General features: G+C 40.1%; 1 protein-coding gene across 1 annotated transcript; it reads right to left on the reverse strand.

The window, feature by feature from the left end:
* Positions 1-166: 166 nt before the first annotated feature.
* Positions 167-21,033, reverse strand: ap1g2 (adaptor related protein complex 1 subunit gamma 2). Its single transcript, XM_084732424.1, has 21 exons — positions 20,833-21,033; positions 20,223-20,347; positions 18,424-18,565; positions 17,851-17,947; positions 17,660-17,736; positions 17,476-17,571; positions 16,981-17,061; positions 16,351-16,449; positions 16,184-16,239; positions 14,969-15,082; positions 13,332-13,472; positions 12,865-12,919; positions 10,855-10,977; positions 8,312-8,401; positions 7,488-7,615; positions 6,725-6,829; positions 6,448-6,595; positions 3,321-3,474; positions 2,976-3,127; positions 2,556-2,654; positions 167-882 (listed from the first exon to the last, which is right to left on the reverse strand). Exons 1-21 carry the CDS (start codon positions 21,031-21,033, stop codon positions 775-777), a joined length of 2,391 nt encoding a protein of 796 aa, XP_084588550.1. The 3' UTR covers positions 167-774.
* Positions 21,034-22,989: the final 1,956 nt, after the last annotated feature.

Below are 22,989 nucleotides of genomic sequence, written 5' to 3' on the forward strand. Positions count from 1 at the left end.
TAATTTCTTTACTACTTGATAAAATGTGTTTTCTTGAGGGGATGAAAGGCACAGGAGAATTAATAAGGATGTAGATACTCAGTCTAAGCCGTCCAGCTGAATGAGGCATGAAAAATAGGAGCAACAGAAGACAAGTGAATGCAACACGTGGTTTTGTTTAAAATCCTACACCCTTCCTTCTCAAACTGGTGTACTGGATTAGTGCATTTTACAGTAGTGGAGTGGGTCATTAGTGTTTAGCTGCTTTTCAAGAAAATGAAGGTAAAGGCAAAAATTTCATAAAGGAAATCACTTCAAAGGGAGTAAACCATGTGAGGACAGTTCATTTAGTGGCTCATACTGACTGACAGGAGCCAAGTGAATAAATATTTATAGAGTGAAACATCGACTACAATCAGCTTTAGCAGCTTAAAAACCTGAATGGTACAAAGTTTCTACGACAGTCATTGCAAAAACCCAGAAAATCACATTTTAGCTTTTCCATATCATACCAAAGCTTGTGCCATTGATCACTTTTACACTTGGATTCCAGAGGAGGAAGAAACTGTGTGAGTTCATGTATGAGGCTGTGATTTCCTGTGAAAACAGTGTTCTTCAGTTGTAAAAATACCCCCCCCCCCAAAAAAAAAAAAAAAATGTTAAGACACAGCAGCTCGGACTGTAGTGTGGTGTAGAGGGTGTGACAGCAGAAATAAAACCTTCTGTCTGTGAGGGGCGATGCCTGCTGACTCATCCAGACTGTCGTCATAGTCCTGTTGGAGTGTGTGGCTGCTGTCAGTGGCCAGCAGCGCTGAGTCCAGGGAAGGAGTCGATCTGGACTGTGTCCTGAAAGGCTGATCCTTGGCTGCTGTAAGATATACGGACCCTCATCTTCAGGTTCACCTGGAGGGGGAGGAATTATTTAGACAGTGGGATGCAGCTCGATTCGGCACTGCTTCAACTGGGACTTGGAGTAGCTAACAAAACAGGATTTGTACCTGGCACAAGGCGCACACTTGGCAATGATGTATTGTTCTTGCTGAGCACAACAACAGGTTTGTGGGAGTTGTGTGAAAATTTAGATATAAGGTGTGAAAATTCATCCTAATGTATTTTCAAACTCCAATCCAACTTTTACTTCAGAAACTTTTTTTTCTCCTGTGCTGGTAAAGTTCAGCTACATTTCCACCAAGCAGTTCAGTTTGTTACTCATTAGAAGAGCTATTTCCATTTGAAAAAGTTGAGGATGGTACAAAAAAAATCAAGTTAAAAGATTTAAAGGAGCAATATGTAGCGATCTCACATGTAAACACGAGTAGTGCAGTTCAAATAGCGAGTTGGAACCATAAACGGTATAATGAAAAGGTTGAATTCCATTTTGATATATGATCTATGGTTGTAACGAGTTATTTCCCTCGCCCCCTCCTCCCTGATGCTCAGGCAGGCTGCAGGAACACTGCAGGAGCACAAGATGAGTGCAACATCAGAAACTGATAATAACAACCAAGAAAGAATGAAGGATGTAAAGCTAAGCACCTTATCCAAATAAATGCTGCAGTTTCTCAACCAAAAAAAAGTCTTGTCTGTTTAGGGTTGACTGCTGTTAACATTTGAACCAATACCGCTATGTGGAATTTGGTACCAGTACACAACGGTACCTTGTTTTGATACTTAACTTTCTGTGTAATAACAAAGAAGTCCAAACTTCTATCTTTCAACATTAGTATTTATTTAGAATATTTAACACACCAGATGAAACAGAATCCCTCCCTACCTCCCCCTCCCCTCCTAAACCTGTCACATAGGAAACACATGATATTCTTCCTGTTATGTTTCCTTGTTAAAAGTCTGCAATTCACAAATACTGGTTTCATACTAAGGTATCGGACATAGTAATGAACCGCACACAATGTTTTAGCAGATTAAATAGCATGTTAGATAGAGAGATGGAGAGATTGATAGACTAGTTATCTCCAACATCAACTTATTCAACAAGTTAATTAATCACCTTAAGATGTCAATGAAGTTGTTGATGTCTCGCTTAAAGTTTTGTTGTCCACAGAGGGTTAAGTTAAAACTTTTTATGCGGTGGTGGCAGGTGTGACCCATTTTGGCTCACCATTGCCTTGACTGACTGTGACTTGAAAAAGCCGCAGGGATAACGTTGCTCTCTCTCTTCTCTCTGTCCTCTAGTAACTCTCTCACCCTGATGTGCTTCCAGGTACTGAAATTTGCCACAGATTGATTTAACATGAATCGGTACTTGGCAGTACTGATATAATTCAGTCAGTATCCTTAAAAGTACCAAGTTCAGTACCCAGCCCTACAGCTGTTGTTGCCCAACTGCTGGAAAAGTGAAGGAATTTACCCCTGAAGTCCCACTTACAACCCTGCCTACATTTAAAAGTATTGTCTGATTTGGAAACACAAAACAGATCTACGGTTTAGGAATGGGTTTCAAGGGTACTTTATCCAAGGTGTTTGGTGGAAATGCTGCTTTTGATATAAAACAGAGATGTGTCACACTCCTGACTAATCTGACTTCAAAGCTTTGTGTCTGTGTGTGTCAAACCCACCTTGTTTGGGTTGTTGAGGACGACCATCTGGGTCACCTTAGCTGCGCCTCGTGCGGGAAGAGAGTCTCCACTGGGGGCCTTCATGTGTAACTGGACACTCTGTGGGAAGATCAAATGGAACTTTGAAGTTTAAAGCACCAAAACACACGCCTCCATTTACTGCACCGATGCCCACCACTGAGAACATGACAGGACCTAAAACTGAACCCCTGCAACCAACACAGAGAGCTCAGATCTACAGAGACAGGAGGTGCAACAAAGTATCTGTGTGTGTCGAAGTACAAAAGACAGATATTCTGCCACAAGCTGCTGATTTTTTAGTGCACCTTGGCAGCCAAAAATCAACACTGGCAGTGAAAGTTTGCCTGCTAGCAAGTTTATCAGTGGATGGTGTGTTTTATCACTGGTAGTAAGACAAACCTTGGGCACTGCAGCCTGCAGGGTGAAGCTGCTGATGTCTGAGTCAGTGGAGTTGGAGGCTGTTAGCGTGACTGTGAGGCCTGAGTCCGACTGTTTCTCACAACTCAGCGTCAAAGTCACACCGTTTTTCTCGTACACCGTCACTGTGGGAGCTGCGGAGAGCAGATACTATAAAATGCTGCATCAAACAAAAAACACATCAACACTGGGGGAGATTTAGAGAGATTATCTGATGGCCTGATTTAGTTTCAGCCAACTTCATTTTGCATTCTCTCACTTCCATGTCTAAAATCTTTTCTTCTTTCAGTCTAAAAAAGTTTGTGTGTGTGTGTCTGAGAGTCAGACCTGGTGTGAGGGGGACAGGCTCTAACCCTCCCAGCAGATCCAGGAGGTCTCCTCCGGCAGTGCTGGTTGTGTTGGTGGGCAGGCCCAGTGCTGCTGCTGGACTGGGCTGCAGAGTCTCCTCAGAGCCTCCCAGCAGGTCCAACAGATCACACACCTGAGAGAAAGGGACAGACGGGAGGACAAAACTGTCTGTTTGAACTTGAATCTTAACAGAACATACTGTTCTGCATATTCAAAGAACAGTGAGGCTGTATGTGCAATATTTGAATGCACCCATATCTGAACGGCAGTGATGACGGAAGTATTCAGATCTTTTACTTCAGTTGAAGTACTAATAACACGGTGTGAAACAACTCAAACATAAATAAAAATCACACATCAGTGTTTCCCCTAGCGTTTATGGTTTTGGGGGGGGGGGGGGGGGGGGCGGTGCCTGGACTGGAATGAGTGTGGTCCGTCGTTGGGGACCCCATTACCATGATTACAGAACATTAGGACCTGAATAAACAGTTAACACTGATTTGTGATCACATTTTTTTTTATTTTAGCAATGGAACACTGTTTTTGCTCATTTATTCAGTCATTTATTTATTTATGCATCTGTCCATCCATCCATCCATCAGGCACAGCATTATGGGTGGGCCTAACAGGCCTGGGCCCACCCACTTATACAACTGGCCCACCTTAAATCACTGGGAGAACATATATTTTCTTAACTTTTATTTTTAATTATTAAAATCACCCTTAAGACAAAAAAGTTTCCATTTGACAAAAAGACAAAATTTATTCGGCTATTATCACATGTGAGGTCTGGACCAATCACAGTGGGCCATAATTCATCGCATCAGATATGTTACGCTTGCGCACGCATGTCACACTATGGCGGCTGTTCATCAGAAATGATGACTGAAATGATGATGTACTGAGGAAAGCTCATCATTGTTTTATTTTAAACCTGCAAATGCCTTTTTCATCAAAACTAGAACATCTATAAAATACAGGAGGTAGAGCTGAATGTTGCTGCCTGACTTGATGTCTTCAGATTACCTTCACAGCACAGATAGTTAAGTTTATGAATGAACAGCACATCGCAGCGCTCTCTCTCGCCTGTTTTAAGTCATTGTAGCTCACCCATCTTTCTGATCGCTTCGTTTCTCTCTCTCCTTACTATCAATTTAAAGAGTAATCAAGCCAGATTGGGGGAGACCCGCCCGTCACAGAGGAGAGGAGAAATGCATTGTAATGAATTTAATGAAACGATAGCAACGCATCTGACTCTGAAACTGCACAAATTAGAGTTAGCTTTTTTATTTGATAAAAAAAAAAAACACCTGTTATAGGCCCTTTTGATTAAAATAAAAATTAAATAATGGAATTTAAAAAAAAAAAAATCTCCAACTTGAATTTCTGTGTGGGGGTCCTGTTGGCAGGGTGGGGCGCCCTCCCAAATACACTATAGGGGAAACACTGTACATTCAAACCCTTACTGAAGTAAAAGTTAAAGGAGTCAATGGGCAGCAAAATGGTTCCTGTCAATGTTTTACTATTATATCTGATTAATATTACAGCTGCATTAATGTGTTGAATTTTAGTTTTGTAGATGTTTGAGTTTGAGCTCATTTTAACTACTTTATACACTATTGGCTAGTTTAATCTACAGCAATGCATCATATTCTACAAGATCATAATGTTTGTAGCTTTTCTGTTTTGTGAGAACCACACATCTCTAAAAAGTCAACTTTTCTTAAGAAAAACAGCTCTGTTTTCAGCTTTCAGTTTTGTGATGATGCATTTTTCAGCTGATCTAAGAGGGATTTTGAAGAGTTTATTTAGCTTAAAGAGTAGGAGAATTTCTTCAACCCATCAGGGAATAATTTCCTTAACATTATCTGAAAGGTAACAAGGAACTAAAGCTGTCAGACAAATGTGGTGGAGCAAAAAGTACCACACTGGACTCTGAACTGTAGTGAGGCAGAACTATAAGGTTGCATGAAATGGAAACACTCAAGTAAAGTACAAGTACCTGCATTTTGTACTTAAGTATAGTATTTGAGTAAAAATACTTAGTTACCCTTCACCACTGCTGAACAGTTACTTAACAAACTTTCATCTGTTCACTATTTTTTAAAGTGCTATAACAAACAAAACCAGAAAAAGAGAAGACATCATTACCACCAAACTTTGGTGCCAGTAAACTGAAAGTCTACAGTGTTCACCTGAATCATCAGCGTTTTTCACCAGAACATTTCTGCTCTACCAGTTATCTGAGTTTCATTTCAGTTTAATTTGCATAACATCACACAGAGAAAATGTGTGGCCTGAAAACCAAACCCAGGATTATGAAAAACATGAGAACTGACTTCCACTTAATGTCCCTGAATAAATGGGAAGCCATTCTTCATTATTTACAGTCCATAACAGAGCGTATGATAATGTAACTCACATATTCAGAATAAACCCACATAAAAGTGGATAATAGCTTACTAGCCTAAGGCAAGTGTTTTGCAGTGTCAAAAGCCCAGTTAACTTTGCCTGAGGACTTGTGCTCACACATGTTGCACAGATGTTTACCAGCCATAAAACAGCTTAGAGCAGAGGCTGGGAATATGAATTATAAATGATGTTTCAATATTTTTAGGCTATGGCAAATGATATACAGTATATCTCAATATACACATTTTCTCTAAGATCAGAAATAGACACTTTTCCCCTGACCTGTCGGGCTATTTATCCATGTAGATTTTTTTTTTGGTGTGAGATGCAGAGTTTTGAAGATATCTGCTATAAAGATGTCTGCCTTCTCACCACCACAGTGCCATTTAGTTCCATTACATTCGAGAGAAGGCAGACATCTCCAGGGCCGATATCTCCAAAACTCTGCAAGTCACATCAGATTGATTAACAGAACTAGAGGCCAGGGGGAAAATATGTATTTTTGATTTCGGCTTTAACATTATATCTAGTCTCATATCATGATATAAAACAGATATATTGCCCAGGCGTACTTGGAGCCTGACCTGATGATGCTTGAAAGATTTTCAGTAAAATCTTGAAAACCAATAGGCTTGGAGAATCTCGACAGAGGCTGTTGTCATATGAACTGTGTCTGTGTTTTAGCATAACATACCTGGTTAGCAGGTTGTGCGAGCGGCAGTGGCTCCCCCTGCTTCACTTTGGCTGGTTGGACGTCCTTGATGGGCTCCCCTGTCGACTCTCCGTTGGTATGACCCGGGGAATTCTTTTCAATCACAGGCATCCTCTCCAGCACTGCTGCCCTGCAGAGATAGAAAATATCTCTTAACACTGGAATGACAATTTTTTAATCTTGTAGGGAAAATAACAGAACTATAGACTATTATATGATTTTATAAGGAACAGGAAAAGTTTTTCATACTGTGGCGTACCTCATGTGGTCATATTTTTTGAACAGAGCATTGTATTCAACTGCCCTCTGCTGGAGCTCCACATCTATACAGCTGCCGTAGATGCTGACGATGCTTCTGATGCGACTGGCAGGGGTGGAGAGATGAAGAGAAACAGCAGCAGTTAGGAGACTATTGAGAAATGACTGCAACTATTTAGAAATGATCTTTATCAGGAGTCTTTTCCAAACAACCCCTTATAACAGGACGTTACACCCATGAAACTCTTTGCCCAATCGAACTTAAACAGATTCCACTAAATTCAAAGTGTGGTAGTGACCAGAAGTGCTGTGCAAATTGCAAATTGATAACACTATTTATATGCAACACATTAACATCAAACCTTTACCTCAGAGAAATGTGAGCCAGAAAATACAAGCAGCAGAGATTTCATAGAAAAATGCAGACTTGCAGAAATCTTGAATAGTACTATTGTTTGTTTTATAGCCCATTAGCCTCTTTTAACTTGAGAATGCAGCATTTAGCCTTCACTGACATGTGTTGCAATGGGGGGTTGTTTCTCAATAAATGTGTTTTTTCTCAACACATGATTAAGTAATCATTCATTCTCTGGCCTCAGCCAAAATGCCTTTCTGAGTATGCTAATACTGTATTGCATATTTTGATTCTTTTTGAGTTGTATGGAAAATAAATAAATTAAATAAAATAACTGACTGCCACTTTAACCTGGCCACAGAGTTTTAACTGGTAACTGTTTGCTTTGAGGGGCAGAAATGTTTCTTACTCCACGTTATCAGTGATGCGTGTGCTCAGTTTCATGGTGGCGGTGAGAGCAAAGCCCCTGGTCGCCGGGGACGACATGTGGGACTGCAGAACCGTCTCCAAGGCGTCCAAGACGTCGTCCTCGCTGACCTGATGGAGAGACGTGTCAGTACATGGTCTGAAAGCTGCCATCACATTTTTAGAATACTGATTTTATCTTCTAGTAATCACTTGTGGATGATCCATCACATTTATTTTACGATTAAGAAAGAGTCTTAAATTAATTTTGATGAGGCCTGACAGGACTTTTTGGACTGGCAGTGCTGGTTTACATCACTATATAAATAATGCTTAAATTAACTTATTAACTTTTACTTTTTCAAGCACTTGTTGCTGCAGTGTATCAATGAAATATGTACTGCATTGTTAATCCTTGGATTTCCTGTTGCAGAATTATGAGTTGCTTAAAGTAGAGCTATTACTTCTCATGCTAATCCCCATTATTTCCAAACCGGCTGCAATTGTGGCAGAAAAAGTCAAATGTTTATTTGTTGCTGCAGTGTATCAATGAAATATGTACTGCCTTGTTAATCCTTGGATTTCCTGTTGCAGAATTATGAGTTGCTTAAAGTAGAGCTATTACTTCTCATGCTAATCCCCGTTATTTCCAAACCGGCTGCAGTCGTGGCAGTCAAATCAAAAGTCAAATGTTTCTTTGTGTCAGGAGGCTTTTCGTGTAGAACTGTAAATAAAAAACCTTTCATGATCTAGCAATAGGTTGAATCACCGTTACTTATTATTAGCTTATATATGAATGAACAAATGAAAGATGTGTGCTGTGCGTACCTGAACAGGCTCAGTCTCTTGACATTCTCCTCTCAGCAGCAGGTCTCCATACTCTCCTATACACCAGCACGCCACCTGCACCAGGGATTGCTGGATACACAAATATCACACTCACGTCACTGCATTTACATATTATGCTCATAGTAAAATATACAGTTAGTACAGTTACAATTATAGCCCACACCAGGCTGATATGATTTTATTTATTTTGAACATTTTAATAAATAAATAAATAAATATGCTGAAACATAAATTAACATTTGGCCAAAAAGGAAACAGAAAGAGATCACAGATTATGACTTTCTGTTTTTGGGAGTGGCTTGCTGGTCAGTATAGAAGTTTGAAAAATCAGAGTCACTTTTTCCAGAATTCGCTGGAAGTGACTGTGGCGGATGATGGGAAACTGCACCACACTGCAGATGAGTACATGGCTGTTCATCTGACTTGGTTCCAAAAATAAACCTGGTTGCATCAGCCAGTTTCAAACTGAAAGCTTAGCTATTTTCACTGCCATGGAATCAAACCAACTCTCTCTGGTTCACGGGTGATGTCTCTTGAGTTTTGCACATTTTGTTGTGCTGCAAAATCCTAAAATGAAATTACATGATTTTCCTCTCATATTTAAGTAACAGTTTCTGTCTAAACACTTTCAGTGGGCTTTAGGCTCTAGGATGAGTTCAAAGCCAGGAAATACAATATTTATATGGAATATCAGCTTCACTTTTGGGGTCTTCATGTTGTAAAGAGTCACGTGTCCAAGTGGATCTATGTGTCTGCTTTGCTCCACGTAGAACAATGTGTCTGATCTAAGACTGATTGTGTTGCCTTATGCTCCTCTTTATTAGGGCCCAAGTACCAACCTCAGTGTGAGGACCTTATTGAGACTGAAACAGTTATGTTTCTTCAAAATTAATCGCAGTTTCAAACATGCTTGGAGGTGTATGAAACTTGGCACAGTCATCAGTTGTGGCAAAAAATTTCATCTGCTACAGATTTTGGCAATGAGTGTGGCATAATGGCTTGATCATGCCCTTGGTAACTGCTCTAAACAGCAGCCCCTGCAGTTTGTTTCACCTACCAACATGAAAAATGGTAAGCGCATATATCACGCCCGGGTGTACAAACAGCCTCTTGGAACCATAGCCTACATCTAAAGAAGTCGGACATTTTTAATTATGCAGTAAATTCTGGCGATTTCCAGGCGTTGTATTTTAAAAAACGCCTCAGACAAAATTAATCAGACTTGTGTACCATCTAGAGACCTCCACAATAAAAACTTCTAAAGCGATTCGGTTTTCATTTAACAGAGTTAGTGTAGCGTGGTACTGAATTTTGATGTATTGTCATGAAACAGGAAGTTGCTGTGACTAGTACATGCTCAAATCTGCCCTAAACTTCACATTTCACAAGAATCCTGACCTGCAGACATCTACGTGATCATGTTCAGTCACAGTCATGGCGTCATGACTGACAAACCTGATTTAGATCATTGGTCCAATCATCCTGAAAATGAGTCAGTATCATCTACAGACTTTGCTGATCTAAAATTATCAAAGAAATTTTGATGTGTCAATCTGTTTGGACTTTACAAGCCAATAAAATTGTATCAAGATGACTGATTTTCAAAAAATTAAGACTTAACTTAACTTAAGAACATGAAAATTGAGACGTGTGTTCACTAAACTATTGTACAAATGCAAAATTTTACACCTTTAAATCAGATTCGAATCCTCAAGTGAACAATGTGGTGGCAGCAGGTGGACTGTGAATTCCCCCCACTACTCAGGCATGCATGACACTCAGTGATCTCAAGAAAATTTAGTGACATTAACTTTTACCAGTTATGTCAAAAACAGCTTGGCATAGAGCCAAAAAAGCCAAAGTCATCAGTCATCTAACAATGCCTTTTGGTTAAAACATGCTTGAAGGTCTTGTCTCAAAAAGTTTTTGCATTTAACAGAGGAATTAAAGCAGTGCGTCTAAAAATGCAGACTGAATGTAACATTTTCTACTCTGAAAATTGTTAGTGACATTGAATATAGAGCGATCCTGTCCCCAGATGAATGTGGTTTTAAAGTGGCCTCTTTTCCTGATATTGGCATCATTGTCACAGCGACGTTAACTACAGTAGAGCGTTGTGTGTTGTTTCTGCTGAGTTCATGCATTAAATTCTCAGGAAAAGTCTCAGGACAATTTCCAATCAGCCCCTCAATCACCATTTCTTCCACAAGGCTCGAATAAACCTCGACTATCTTGATTGTATTGAACATGAATATTATGTTGCTTAAAAATTGTACATGATTTGATTAAATAAAAATCAGACACAAACCTTTGAGTAATAAGTTTGAGAACCCCTGACTTAATGTATTCTTCCTATGATGAATATAATCACATCTAATCACTTGATTTATTGTGTGATAAAAGATCAGCATGGAGCAAAGCAGAGGCAGATGGAGGGTTATATTAACCAGGTGTACTGAATGAGTAAGCTGACGAACAAGCCACTCTGCCCAAAACCCCGGAGTGCTCCTTTAAGAACAGACCTGAGAGATGTCAGTGAGCAGAGCCCGGTACAGCTTGTGGACAGTATAACAGTGCAGCTCTGAGGCGTTGGTGATAAGCTGGATCAAGTTGGGCACCGTCTCATCTCTCACGTCGCCCCCTGCCTGGCAGAGTGGAGATCAGAGTCAAACACAAGCACACACTCACTCACACACACGCTAAACTCCATTAGCTAGACAGCTGGTCCAAGTATTTGGGTCGCCCTACATTTTCCTCCCAGACACAATGACCTCACTCAGGGGATGTTTCCATCACAGTTCATATACATTATAGAGAACATTTACACAAATGGATTAATCTTTAATGTATGCCACTATTACCCTTTCTATACACTCCTTCCTTTTAGAAGAACAGTGCAAGGGATTAGCGTAAGCATTAGCTTTTCATGTAGTCGCTTAAGTAGATGGAGCACAAAATGAAAAGTAATAATGTGACAGAGTGCAAAATGAAAACATTAGTCCAGAATAAATGGCCTATTCAGGAGCTGGGGCTGCATGTAGGAGAGTCTGCACAGAAGAGGTGCTCACTATCTCACGGTCACGTATCGTTTAGAAAATACACGTTTACTATCTCAATGCATACACAGCCTTCATACATGTGGCCCTGGTGTCTACATTAAGGCATTAATGAAGGCAGGGGACAACTTAAAAAAAGAGTTGTGAGGGAGAAACTCATGTGCAAACCCCAATTCCAAGAAAGTTGTGACGCTGTGTAAAACGTGAATAAAAACAGAATGTAATGATTTGCAAATACTCTTCGATTTGTATTCAGCAGAATATAGTTCCAATTCACTCTTTTTCAGTGCACTGTATGCACAGCTTGAAACTTCACGCTAATAAATTTTCATATGGGAGCTCTTTTGGTGTGTGGAGCTTGTCTTCTCTTTTTATGCTTATGATTTTTGTGATCCAGCATCCAACCCATTGGGCCTCAGGAATGTGTGTGTCTTTCTCTCATTGTGTTCTTCATAAAGGACCACATATTTTCAATGGGAGACGGGTCTGGACTGCAGACAGGTCAGTCTAGTACCTGAACTCTTTTATTACCTAGCCACACTTTTGTAAAGTGCAGAATGTGTCTTGGCATTGTCTTGCTGAAATAAACAGGGACGTTCCTGAAAAAGATGCCATCTGGATGGCAGCATATGTTGCTCCTAATCCTGTATGTACCTTTCAGCATTAATTGCGCCTTCACAGATGTGACAGTTACTCATGATGCTATGGGCACTAACACACACCCATACCATCACAGATGCTGGCTTTTGAAGTTAGCGCTGGTAACGATCTGGATGGCCCTTTTCCTCCTTAGTCCAGAGGACACAATGTCCATTATTTCCAAAAACAATTTGAAATGTGGACTCGTCAAACCACAGCACACTTTTCTACTTTGTGTCAGGGTTAGGGTTAGGCCTAAAGGGTCAAAGGTCACAAAGATTCAATGTTGAGTTTTTGGCTTTGGCCTTTTAATGATCTTATGGATTGTAGATGGTGAAAGTCCTAAATTCTTTGCAGTTTTATGTTGAGAAACATTCTTAGACTGCTGGACTGTTTGTCCACGCAGTTTTTCACAACATTGTGAAACTCACCCCATCCATGCTTGTGAACAAGTGAGCCTGTCAAGGATGCCCCTTTAATACACCGTCAAGGTTCTGTCAGCTTTTAACAATTAACCTGTTTACCTGTGGAATGTTCCATACAGGTGTTTTCGAGCATTCCACTACTTTCCCAGTCTTTAGTTGCTGTTTTCCCAACTTTTTTGGAACGTGTTGAAGGCATCAAATTCAGAATGAGTGTTTACTTACAAAAACAAAGAAGTTTATCAGTTTAAATATTAAATATTGCATCTTTGTCATATATTTAACTGAATACAAGTTGAAAAGTTTTTGCAAATCATTGCATTCTGTTTTCATTTACGTTTTACACAGCATCTCAACCTTTTTGGAAGTGGGATTTGTAGAAGGCAGCAGGGCGAGTGGCTCAGTCTGTATTTACCGTGGTGAGGACATGCAGGATGGTGTCAATGTGCCAGCGCTGGGAGGGCGCATACCTGACAGAGACAGAGACACACACACTCAGTGCTGCTTGAGGGTGAGTCAGACACACACAAATCCATCTGCATCCTCTCACTACTTATACACGCACACACACAAAACCAAAGTGCATCAAGTGGAGATTTACAGTAGAAACAGAGAAGGCTATTCATCGTCACAGTGCTACTGAGAGAGACACTGAGAGTGGAGACAGACACAGAGTGAGACATATAGATGCATAGATTTAAAGCACACTGCTTTTTTTGTTACAGCCGTTACACTTAAACAGCTGCATCACATTAATGTCCACACTATCCAATCACAGCTTGGAACAACAGAGCACACTGAATGTGCTCACATGCATATGAATGTATGTGTGCTCACATGCGTAGATACAGTGTGTGTACCTGTCTACACTGCGTCACTCACCTGTCTGCAGCGTTGAATATGCCACTGGCAGCTTGGGCCCTGAGCTCAGGGGGGCATGAGGAGAGGAAGAGGAGCAGCTCCTTCATCATGGAGCGGATGTTGGAGGCCGACACCAGTGCCAAGGAGAGATCCAACGCACGGCTGGAGAGTTGGGCAAAGACGATTAATGTTTGTAATTCTGTATGTACATGCTGATTCTTTAAACTGAGCCTCTGCAGTAAGTAGTAAGTAAGTGTGGGGCCGTTTCACCAAATTCAAAACGTAACATTTCATTCTGCGTTGATGCAGCTGAGGTCAGGGAGAGTTGGAATGGTGCAGAAAAATCAATGTTCACACATGTTAAAACCCTCTGCATCCGTCAACATCCAGTGCTTTTGGAGCAGAAATCCACCCAGCTGAAGTGCCCTTTAGCAACACACTGACCTGTCAGTGTCCAAACGTGGCTGTTTTCTATCTAACCTACGTATTCCTTTACTATCAGCCTCATTAGTAGGGCTGGAAATCACTAGGTAGCTCACAGTATGATGCTTTCATGATATTTTGTCCATCAACAATACATTGTGATATCTTGTTCAGCTGGACAGAAAAATATAGTTTTGAAATGGCAATATTCTTTTTAAGAGATCATGAAATCAAACCTGTGCTTCATGTATTCACTGCATTATGAAGAGCTTTAAACCTCACAGTTTTCAAGGCAGTTGAGATGATCCAGTGTGATACTAATGAATCAGTTACATATTAATGCACCAGTATCAATAGCTTACTACAAGAGACTGTGTCACAACATGTCAGAATATTATTTCATTAAGGTGCTTTTAGACAGAAAGTGTTTGCTGCATCTGCCTTCATTGTTTTGAATATAAACACAGTGGCAACTCTGATGCCATGATCGGCAGCAGCAAAGGCTAAAGTGCCTGAAAGCACCTTTTTCACGGCAGACATTTTGCCATCATCCACCTCAGTATTCGTATTGTACCTGAGACTGACAAAATGTTTTAACCAACTTTGATCCCACTCTACAGATGGTCAAATTTACCTATTTCCACAATTGGTCCAATCTACACATTTGAAATGAGTGTCCCTCCGATCTTACTTTATTTGTTTCAAAACCAAACCTTAGCTCACCCCAATCAGTATTCATGAAATTAAAGAAAATTAGTGAAAACTTAATTCTGAATAACAGACGCCGCAGACTCTGTTTAACTCTACTATTCCTGACTCACAACATGGGGTGATTCAAGGTTCAAAACTGTGTGTGGTGCTTCTGGGGTGCTCAATTATGTACTATAATATTGCATTTCTCCTCAGGTTGATCCCCTGCATCAGGAGATATTGAATCATTCTCATCTACAACTACATAACCACTTCATCTACATGTGTCCTCAAGAATTATCAGAAAATAACATGATTACTATGCGGTAACTTACTTTGTTGTAACTAGAGGAGGAAACAAGTGATGCTGTATTTACAAACATACTCCATCAAACTTCAAATTTGAACCCTGAACTTTTTTATACGTCTCTCCAAACACAAATTAAGGGGTGACACTGGGAAAGCATGACCTCACTGTGTCAGGTTTAATGAACATCTGCGGCACAACAGCTGTGCCTGTCAGGCGGAGAAGAGGTGAAAGTTACCGCTTGACAGAAGCGTCCTGATCCTTCAGGCAGTCCACTATGGTTCCCCGGTGGCGCTGCACAGCATTGTGGTCCGTCCCAACAATCTTTTGAAGAGAGATCATGGCGATATACCTGGACACACATACAGAAGAGCCAGAAATAAAGATGTTTTAAGCTTTATATTACTTTATTATGAAATGAGCTAAAAACAGCTGGACTGTGTAATGCAGAAGAATATATTTAATAAATAAATAGCTGTTGTAACACTTCTTAATAAATATTTATAAATGGTAAATCAATGATCTTATATGCTATTTTATCATTAGTTTGTGTTGTAAAATAAAAATTCTAATTATATAATGAATTACAATTATATTTTGTATCATAGACAGGAGATGATGACAATTTCTGATCTACTTACTAATAACCTATTTTATTGTAGCACTCATAACAAAAACATTTCCAACAATTTAAATAGCATTACTAATAATTAGTAAACATTATTTCATTGTTTAACAGTGTAAAAACAATGAACTCAAGTTTTAATAACTATTAATTTACCATTTCTTAATGATGATTATTAGAAAGTGTTACCATAGTTTTTCTTTTTTGACTAATAATATCCATCAGCAACAATCAAGATTAACTGACAGTGCTGTACAAACTTAACTTTCTCAACATAGCAACATAAATAATTCATCTTTCCACTTGGAATGTCTCATGAACTGATCAAGTATTTATGTGAGCTCAGGAGAGATGTTATCGAGCTGCAGACGGCTCACAGGAATAAACCAGTCCTATTACTGTCACACAGCCACAGTGAGATTCAGGGGCCCTGCAGGTAGAAACCAGACAGGCCTTCCTGGCCACATGGCCCCTATGGAAACAAGCCCAAAAAATAGTAACATAACAAAACCCCAAGGAACCTGTTACGGACTGATGAAAAATGACAAGGCCCAAAATGAAGCGATCAGCATTAACAGACAGACAGTGACCTTCTGGTGTGACTCTGGAGGAATGGCTCCAGGGAAAGTGATTAGTGAGCTCGGGCTGATAACAGCCTGTTGGGAGGTTTCTCTCTCTCTCTTTGGCTGCACTGAGTTTGCCGTCAGCCTTGTGGAATGGAAATGGTAAAATGACCCAGGGAGATAAGAGAGGAAGGAGGGAAGGATGAGGGTTTACAATCGGAAGAGAAACAGGAATGTAAGCAACAGGAAAGGAAATGGCACTAACCGAATGTTCCTGTCGTTGTTCAAAAGAAATCTTCCCAGGATGTTCACAGCCAGGACCTGTGACATAAGTGAAGTGATGCGCATGTGCATTTGTTAATTAACTAGGTCACTTTATTCCCTGTGTATTAATGTGGTTAAACACAGTGAGAACTGCTGCTGGTCTCTCACCCTGAGGCCGCTCTCTGACTTGATGTCAAGCACGGTAAGAACAGTCTCATACAGCACAGCGTTGCCCACAGTCTTAGTGCTGTCAGTGTTGGTCGCCACCTGTATGACAAGTCAAACACACAGCATTAGTCAGCACATTAATCATTCAACACCATACATATAAAGAAGTGATTCAAACATTTACATTTTGATTTTAACACCCAGTTTGGTGTTAGTCTTTCCAAAGGAACATATTCTGGCACACAGGAAGTGATGTGTTCCACATGCTCTAGCTTGTTTGGATTAAGGATGTCACAAGAACAGAAGCTTAAGTATCAAGCTGATGCTAAAACTCAGCAAACATGAAGGCACTTGTTCTTCTGCAGGACCGCAGGTACTGGGGATGTAACTCTTCTGGACCTGGAGGGTAAAATAAATACGCCTACAAGTGTTCTAGTCTGCCATTAAATGCCAAAGTAACCAGACGAACGCCCAAAAGAACAACAACACATTAAAGATGGCAACAAGTGCATCTGCAGCGACAGCTCCACCTTAACTCACCACAAAGACAAACAGTAAGAGTCGTGTATGGAATTACTTTGTGTTTGAAGTGGATGATAATCAAAGAAAGAAAGAAAATGAATACTGAACCTGAGCAAGTAGGTCATTCATAGCATCACTGGCTGCTTCGTTGTTGCGACCAAGAATCCTCAGCAACCTCAAGATGCGTACCTGAGGATGGAGTCCAGAGAGAATGAACAGATGAACTATGAGTTATTTTGGTGCACCGAATCAGCAAAAACAGGAGGAAGGATGAGAGGATAAATCTGTGTGTATTAGTGAGAAAGTATGGAACTGAAAGAAATAAAAACATTAACAATTTAGAAACCATTTAAGACTGAACCTGAGCCACAAATAAACAAGAGTGAGATTATCTTGTTTTGATTTTAAATCTTCAACCAAGTGTCTCAAAAGTTGAGATAAAAGGTCAGAAAATATAGAAAAAACTAGCATCAGTCTCAATTTTCCTGTATTTTCTGCCATTTTATATTATTTTATCTCAATGTTAACTAGGAACTTTATGTTACTGCAGTACAGTCAGTGCCGTGCTGCATTGAATGGAGCAGCAGTGGAGTCCAGACTGACCTGTAGGAAGGGATCACTGATTCCAGCCACGTCGTGCTCTGGAGAATAACCCGAAATGACCAGACCTTTCATGATCTGAACCAGATCTGGCACAGTCTGAGATACACACAGCACAAATACATTACACCAGAGCGACAGAGAGTTATCAGATCAATAAGTACGTGAGTGTCTGTCTCTCTCGTACCTTTCTGAACCGCTCCAGTGTCTCTGGATTCCGCTCACAAAGCTCTGTGATGAGCACCACGGCACCATGTAACACACCTACGGATGAAACCATGAGGGATCATTGGAAACTGGTACTTGGGACAAGTAAGCAATATGAAACTAACTAGTAAATATATTGCTAAGGGGCGTCATAAAGGTAGATGAACTGACCGTGGTTCTTCTCAGCGAGGAGGGATCGAGCTGCGGGGGCGAAAAGCTCCCCCAGATCCTGGACTTTTCTCACAATGTGAACAGCACACAGTGCAGCCTGGAGGAACAATAGAGTGAGTCATTATAACCATTACATTATCACTACGCTGAGCAGGTGACAGTGGGATGTTGTTAGTTTTACCACTGACAAAGGACTGAAATCAATGTCCAACAAGTGTTTTAAACAGGATCATGAATAGGTAACATAATATCTCTAATTCTAGTAACAATAAATAATAAATCATTGTACCTTTTTAAATGTGCCACATGTGTTAGTCACCTTGTTTGTCTTGGTTAGAGCCTCAACATTATTGGTCAAATACAAAAAAGAAATATTAATTTCTGTTTTTCCCTCCATATTAATCAGTGGTTACAACATTTCATTAAGGTTTCCTTTTTAAAAAAGGGAAAACCAATATATATACATAGTATAGTTAGTGCAGAGGTAATTTTGTAGAGTGATTACAGGGGTAGTAATAATAATAATATTGTTAAGTGCTGCTGAAAAAAGGAAGAGGAGGTGGAGGTTCCCACCTTCTTCTTTATGTAGGAGTTGGAGGCTCGAAGCAGCCTGTCGATCTCTGGTGCCAGATCTCTGCACATCTCAGCTGAACCCATACAGGCCAGTGTGCACAGAGCCAGAGACTGCACATACTGGTTACTGTGAGAAAGGTCACTGCAAAACACACATAGAGAAAAACACACCGATGACAGTGCAGATGTGTGTGAAATAATGTGTAATGAAATCATATGAAGGCATCCTCCCTTCTGTGCACTGATCTGATTCTCTTCTCTGATGTTTTGTTACCCATTTTGTTTAACTGTGATTGCCCTATAGTATACTACTGTCAATTATGACAATTAGCTCTTGTCAAAGATAAGATGACTATGATGTTGTATCTACACCAGTGCTCAGAACTGTAATTTGAAATATTGGACTCTTATTAATCTTTTATAAGCAGTCTTCTAGAATTAAACATATAACACAGAAAACTTGGTAACATGTTGTTTTAATACCCCTCCCCAAGTTTAGCTTTCATAAACTGTACATAAATGTTTTATAATATGCTACTGCACACTATAATATAGCTGTATGCAGATATGAGGACATTATAAGTGTTTGTCACGTACCATAATATATATCTTCATGGGTTTTCCCATATAACTTACAACTGTTATGTTGGGCTCACTATGGACAGTTAAAAAGATCAAAATCAATGCAGCTGAACTGGAGATATCATCTACCATATTCCACACACTCTTTTTCTCATCAGCGCCTACATTACCCACAATGCAACTCAACAATTTGGCAAGAAAATACATCAGACCAGCAATATGTCATCCAGCTTGAGCCAGCAAGGCCATGTCCCCTCCTGGGGGAAAACTCACGGTTTCATATAATGGGAGAGATAGGAAAATGCTGAAAATATGCTGTGTAGCAGGTTGTATAACAAAAAAAACACACAAATCCATCATGATGTCTGGTTTCACGTCCTTCCTGGAAAGGAAGGGATCCCCAAAGGACAGCAGTAAGAATTTATGGGCCTCCAGAGAAGAGTATGTGTTCCTACCGATGGAGAGCTAATGCTAGCTTCAGAGTGAGGCTGCTGGAGTTCTGTCTTAATGTTACAGTACAGCAGCGTCTGACTAAATCTCAGTCTAGCTTAGATCAACACTCGTCTGTTGACAGGTTTTATGGTTTACAGAAAACATTAAGCCTAACGATACCTGGTAATTCAATATTAGCAGTGTCTGGCCACTGTGTTGGCTCATTCATCCACTTCAAACAGGGAAGAATGAAGGAGCATGACGGCTAAGTGATTCACCTTCATTTATTAAGATATCACGAACACCTAGGTTCAGGCAAGGTCAAAGAATAATTATTAGACATGTCTACAAGACAAATGTTTCTTTAACTCAACATGAATTCATATGAACCTCACAAAACTGTAATGCAAAAACACGTGAAACTTCATTGTTGTCTACGGGATCCCCAGTTTTCTTTCCCCCAAAATAGGGCATGGCCTGACATTTTGGCAAAGTTCCTGTATGTGCCAGTCTGATGTATGGAGATCTGCAATACTAGTTATTCTATTAGTGGTTAATGTAGCCTTGAGCTGCTAGCCTCAAGCAGAAATGAGGAACAGCTAAAGATGTAAACTCACTTCTTTCTAAGTCCTCACCTACAGACTTTTTTACTTTCAACCCTGTAAACAGATTTTGATGCGTTAAATCAGTAGAGTTACCCTTTAATTGAAAAACAAGGGTTAATGCAGTACTGAAAACTACTTTAATGATACTTCAGATTTTTAAGCTCAGGTGTTTGTCCTTACTTCTTGATGGAGTTGGTGATGAGCAAACTGGCATCCTGCTTCTCATCCAGCAGCATCATGGCTCCCAGATACCCCACACGCTTCTCGCTGTAGCGAGGGCTGGCTATCATCCGAACACACTCCATCTAGAAGGAAGAGCAACAACTCCTTTAAATGTGAAGTTACTTGACAATACTGACACCACTGATGCCCCAGGGGAAGTCTTCTGCTCCAAGTGGAGGTCAGACTCATCCTCAGAGCAGCATGGAGCTGATAGAGAATAGAGATTCAGTGACCCAGTTTTGTTGTCGTGGGTTTGTGATGCTGCAGACTTGAGGGAATAAAATAAAATCCATAGTCTTATGATGACAGGGAAAGTTTACATGCACAGAGCAGCAGTATGAATAATCTTAAAGCTTATTTTATTTAACATGTAATTCCACAATTTTCCATCCTTTTTTCTATGAATTTAGAGCCCTCACACGTTTTTGCTGAGCACACAGATGATGTCTGTTAGTGATCAGTGCTTATGACATAGTGGTTAGACTGGGCAGGTGATGAATTGAACCCTCCAGCGTGATGGTTTCTCACCCTGCAAACCCATGACAGGCATTAGAGAAAATCCCCTCACCTGACCAAAGTGAGCCGGGTAGCCTAACATGTGCACGTAGAGCAGCTTGGCCAGGTTGTGCGATCGCCCCCCATTGTCAGACTGTCTGAACTGGGCCCGGATGGCTGCACACTCCCTTTGGATGACGCCTCGCTCCTCACACTGCGTCCTCGCTGACCTGATGGCGCGGATCATCTCCTGCAGGGGTACTGATGGAGACATGGCTGTGTGTGTGTGTGTGTGTGTGTGTGTGTGTGTGTGTGTGTGTGTGTGTGAGAGTGTGTGTGTTTGTGTATCAGTGAGCAGGTGGGTGGATGTGTGTGTTGGTAAGTGTGCATGTAGTGAAATGGACCCAAAATGAACAAAGAGCAAATTACTTTATTGTGCAGAGGTGCAGGTTATTGTGCTTCATTTTACTTCCTGGTTTTGAAAAGTCTTCAGTTAAGGCAAAGTGAGAAAGGTGTTACTATACTATAATACACCTTTATAACTGCCATTCTCACTAAAATAATGAGCTAAAGTGAGTATATGCAAAAACAGTTCAAACAACTTCAACTACAAGTTATAAGTTTGTAAAATGTCTGTTTCTGGTGACATATTGTTATAACAGTATTTACTCATAGAACTGGCTTAATATAAAGTTACTGTCAGCTACCTACATTTCTATTCCTTCTTAACGTTGTAAAAATACATTCTAATTAATAAGTTATCTACTAAGTTAGCATGCCAGTCCACCAGTCGGTGATGCAGGTCAGTAAATGTGCCAGGGGCTAGCCAACTGACCGACCACAGCTAACCTTGCAGATGCTGTCAAGCCTGCTCAGTGAGAGCAGACTGTCGAGCGAAACTCGAGCTAGCTAAGTTAGCATTACAGTCTGTTTATGTGAACGGTTAAAGCTCCAAAATAACAACGTACCTCGACACCGCACAGACAGTCGCCGGTGTTTAAAAAGTGAACCGGTTCAGCCGAACCCCCTCCAATGTACACGGCAGCAGGCAGTTGGCTGAAAACCCAAATACTGTGTGACCATGTAATAGTGTCAAATCAGCCGCAAACAGTCACACGACTTCCTGTCACGTCCTTCAAAATAAAACTCATTTGCTGAATATTGCCTTTTCGGATATTAAAATAGATTCATACTGCTGTTAATATGAGAGATATGAATGAAGAGATCATTACACATGATTTGATGTATCGTTCTCGACTTATCAGTAGTACTTTTTCATGAGACATTTTGACATGATATAGTAGGAAAAACACAGGCGCAATTAATATTTATTATCTCATCTTTACATGTTATTTAGGTATGCAACTTCTAGAACATAGCTGTAGAGAATAGGGGTGGGCAATATATCAATATTAGAAGATATTATGATATGAGACTAGATATCGTTTAATTTTTGGATGTCGTATCATGATATGGCAGAAGTGTTGTTTTTTCCTTTTAAAAGCAGCATTACAGTAAAGTGATGTAACGTCAATCTTAATATTTTTTTGAAAGCACCAACAGTTATGCTAACATTATTGTCGTAATGTCAGTATTGAGGGATTTGGTCAAAATATTGCAATATTTGATTAAACATCAAGATATTTAATAAGCCGTATCACACAGCCCTGGTAGAGAGCTGGAAATGTTTCACTTGACTTCAAAAAAACAAGAAAAAATATTTTAAATGCTATTTTACTAATTTAACTACACTATATTTTCTTTCACAAATATCTAACTCTACTTTAAATTCTCCACATACTCATCTGGATCTTTTCCACAGCAGACATTTTGACTTGTCACTGTACAGGTGTTACTAACAGCATTAATGACGGCACTTTTCTATTCAAGTAACTCAGGGAGCCAGGACAGCGCACAATGTCTGGACGCTGAAACTGAGGGAGCTAAATGGAATTCAGCCATCATTACTTATATCATTTGCACCTATTTTTCCAGTACATATCAAAATATCTTCAGTGAAAAAGGCCCCTTTTGGGGAAGAAATACTAAATTTCAATTCAATTTATTTTGATTCCAGCACTAATTGGAATCAATCAATCATATACACCCCTCAACAGAGCCGTTATTAATTACACCTGTAGTTTGCCTGCTGTGACAGTTCAAGTCTACACTGAAAAAGACATATTACTTTACTTCACTAGCTTTTCCAGGGTTTTTGACCACATCACAA

This window comes from Lutjanus erythropterus, chromosome 12, assembly GCF_056507025.1.
Source record: "Lutjanus erythropterus isolate fLutEry1 chromosome 12, fLutEry1.hap2, whole genome shotgun sequence".
NCBI lineage: Eukaryota > Metazoa > Chordata > Actinopteri > Lutjaniformes > Lutjanidae > Lutjanus > Lutjanus erythropterus.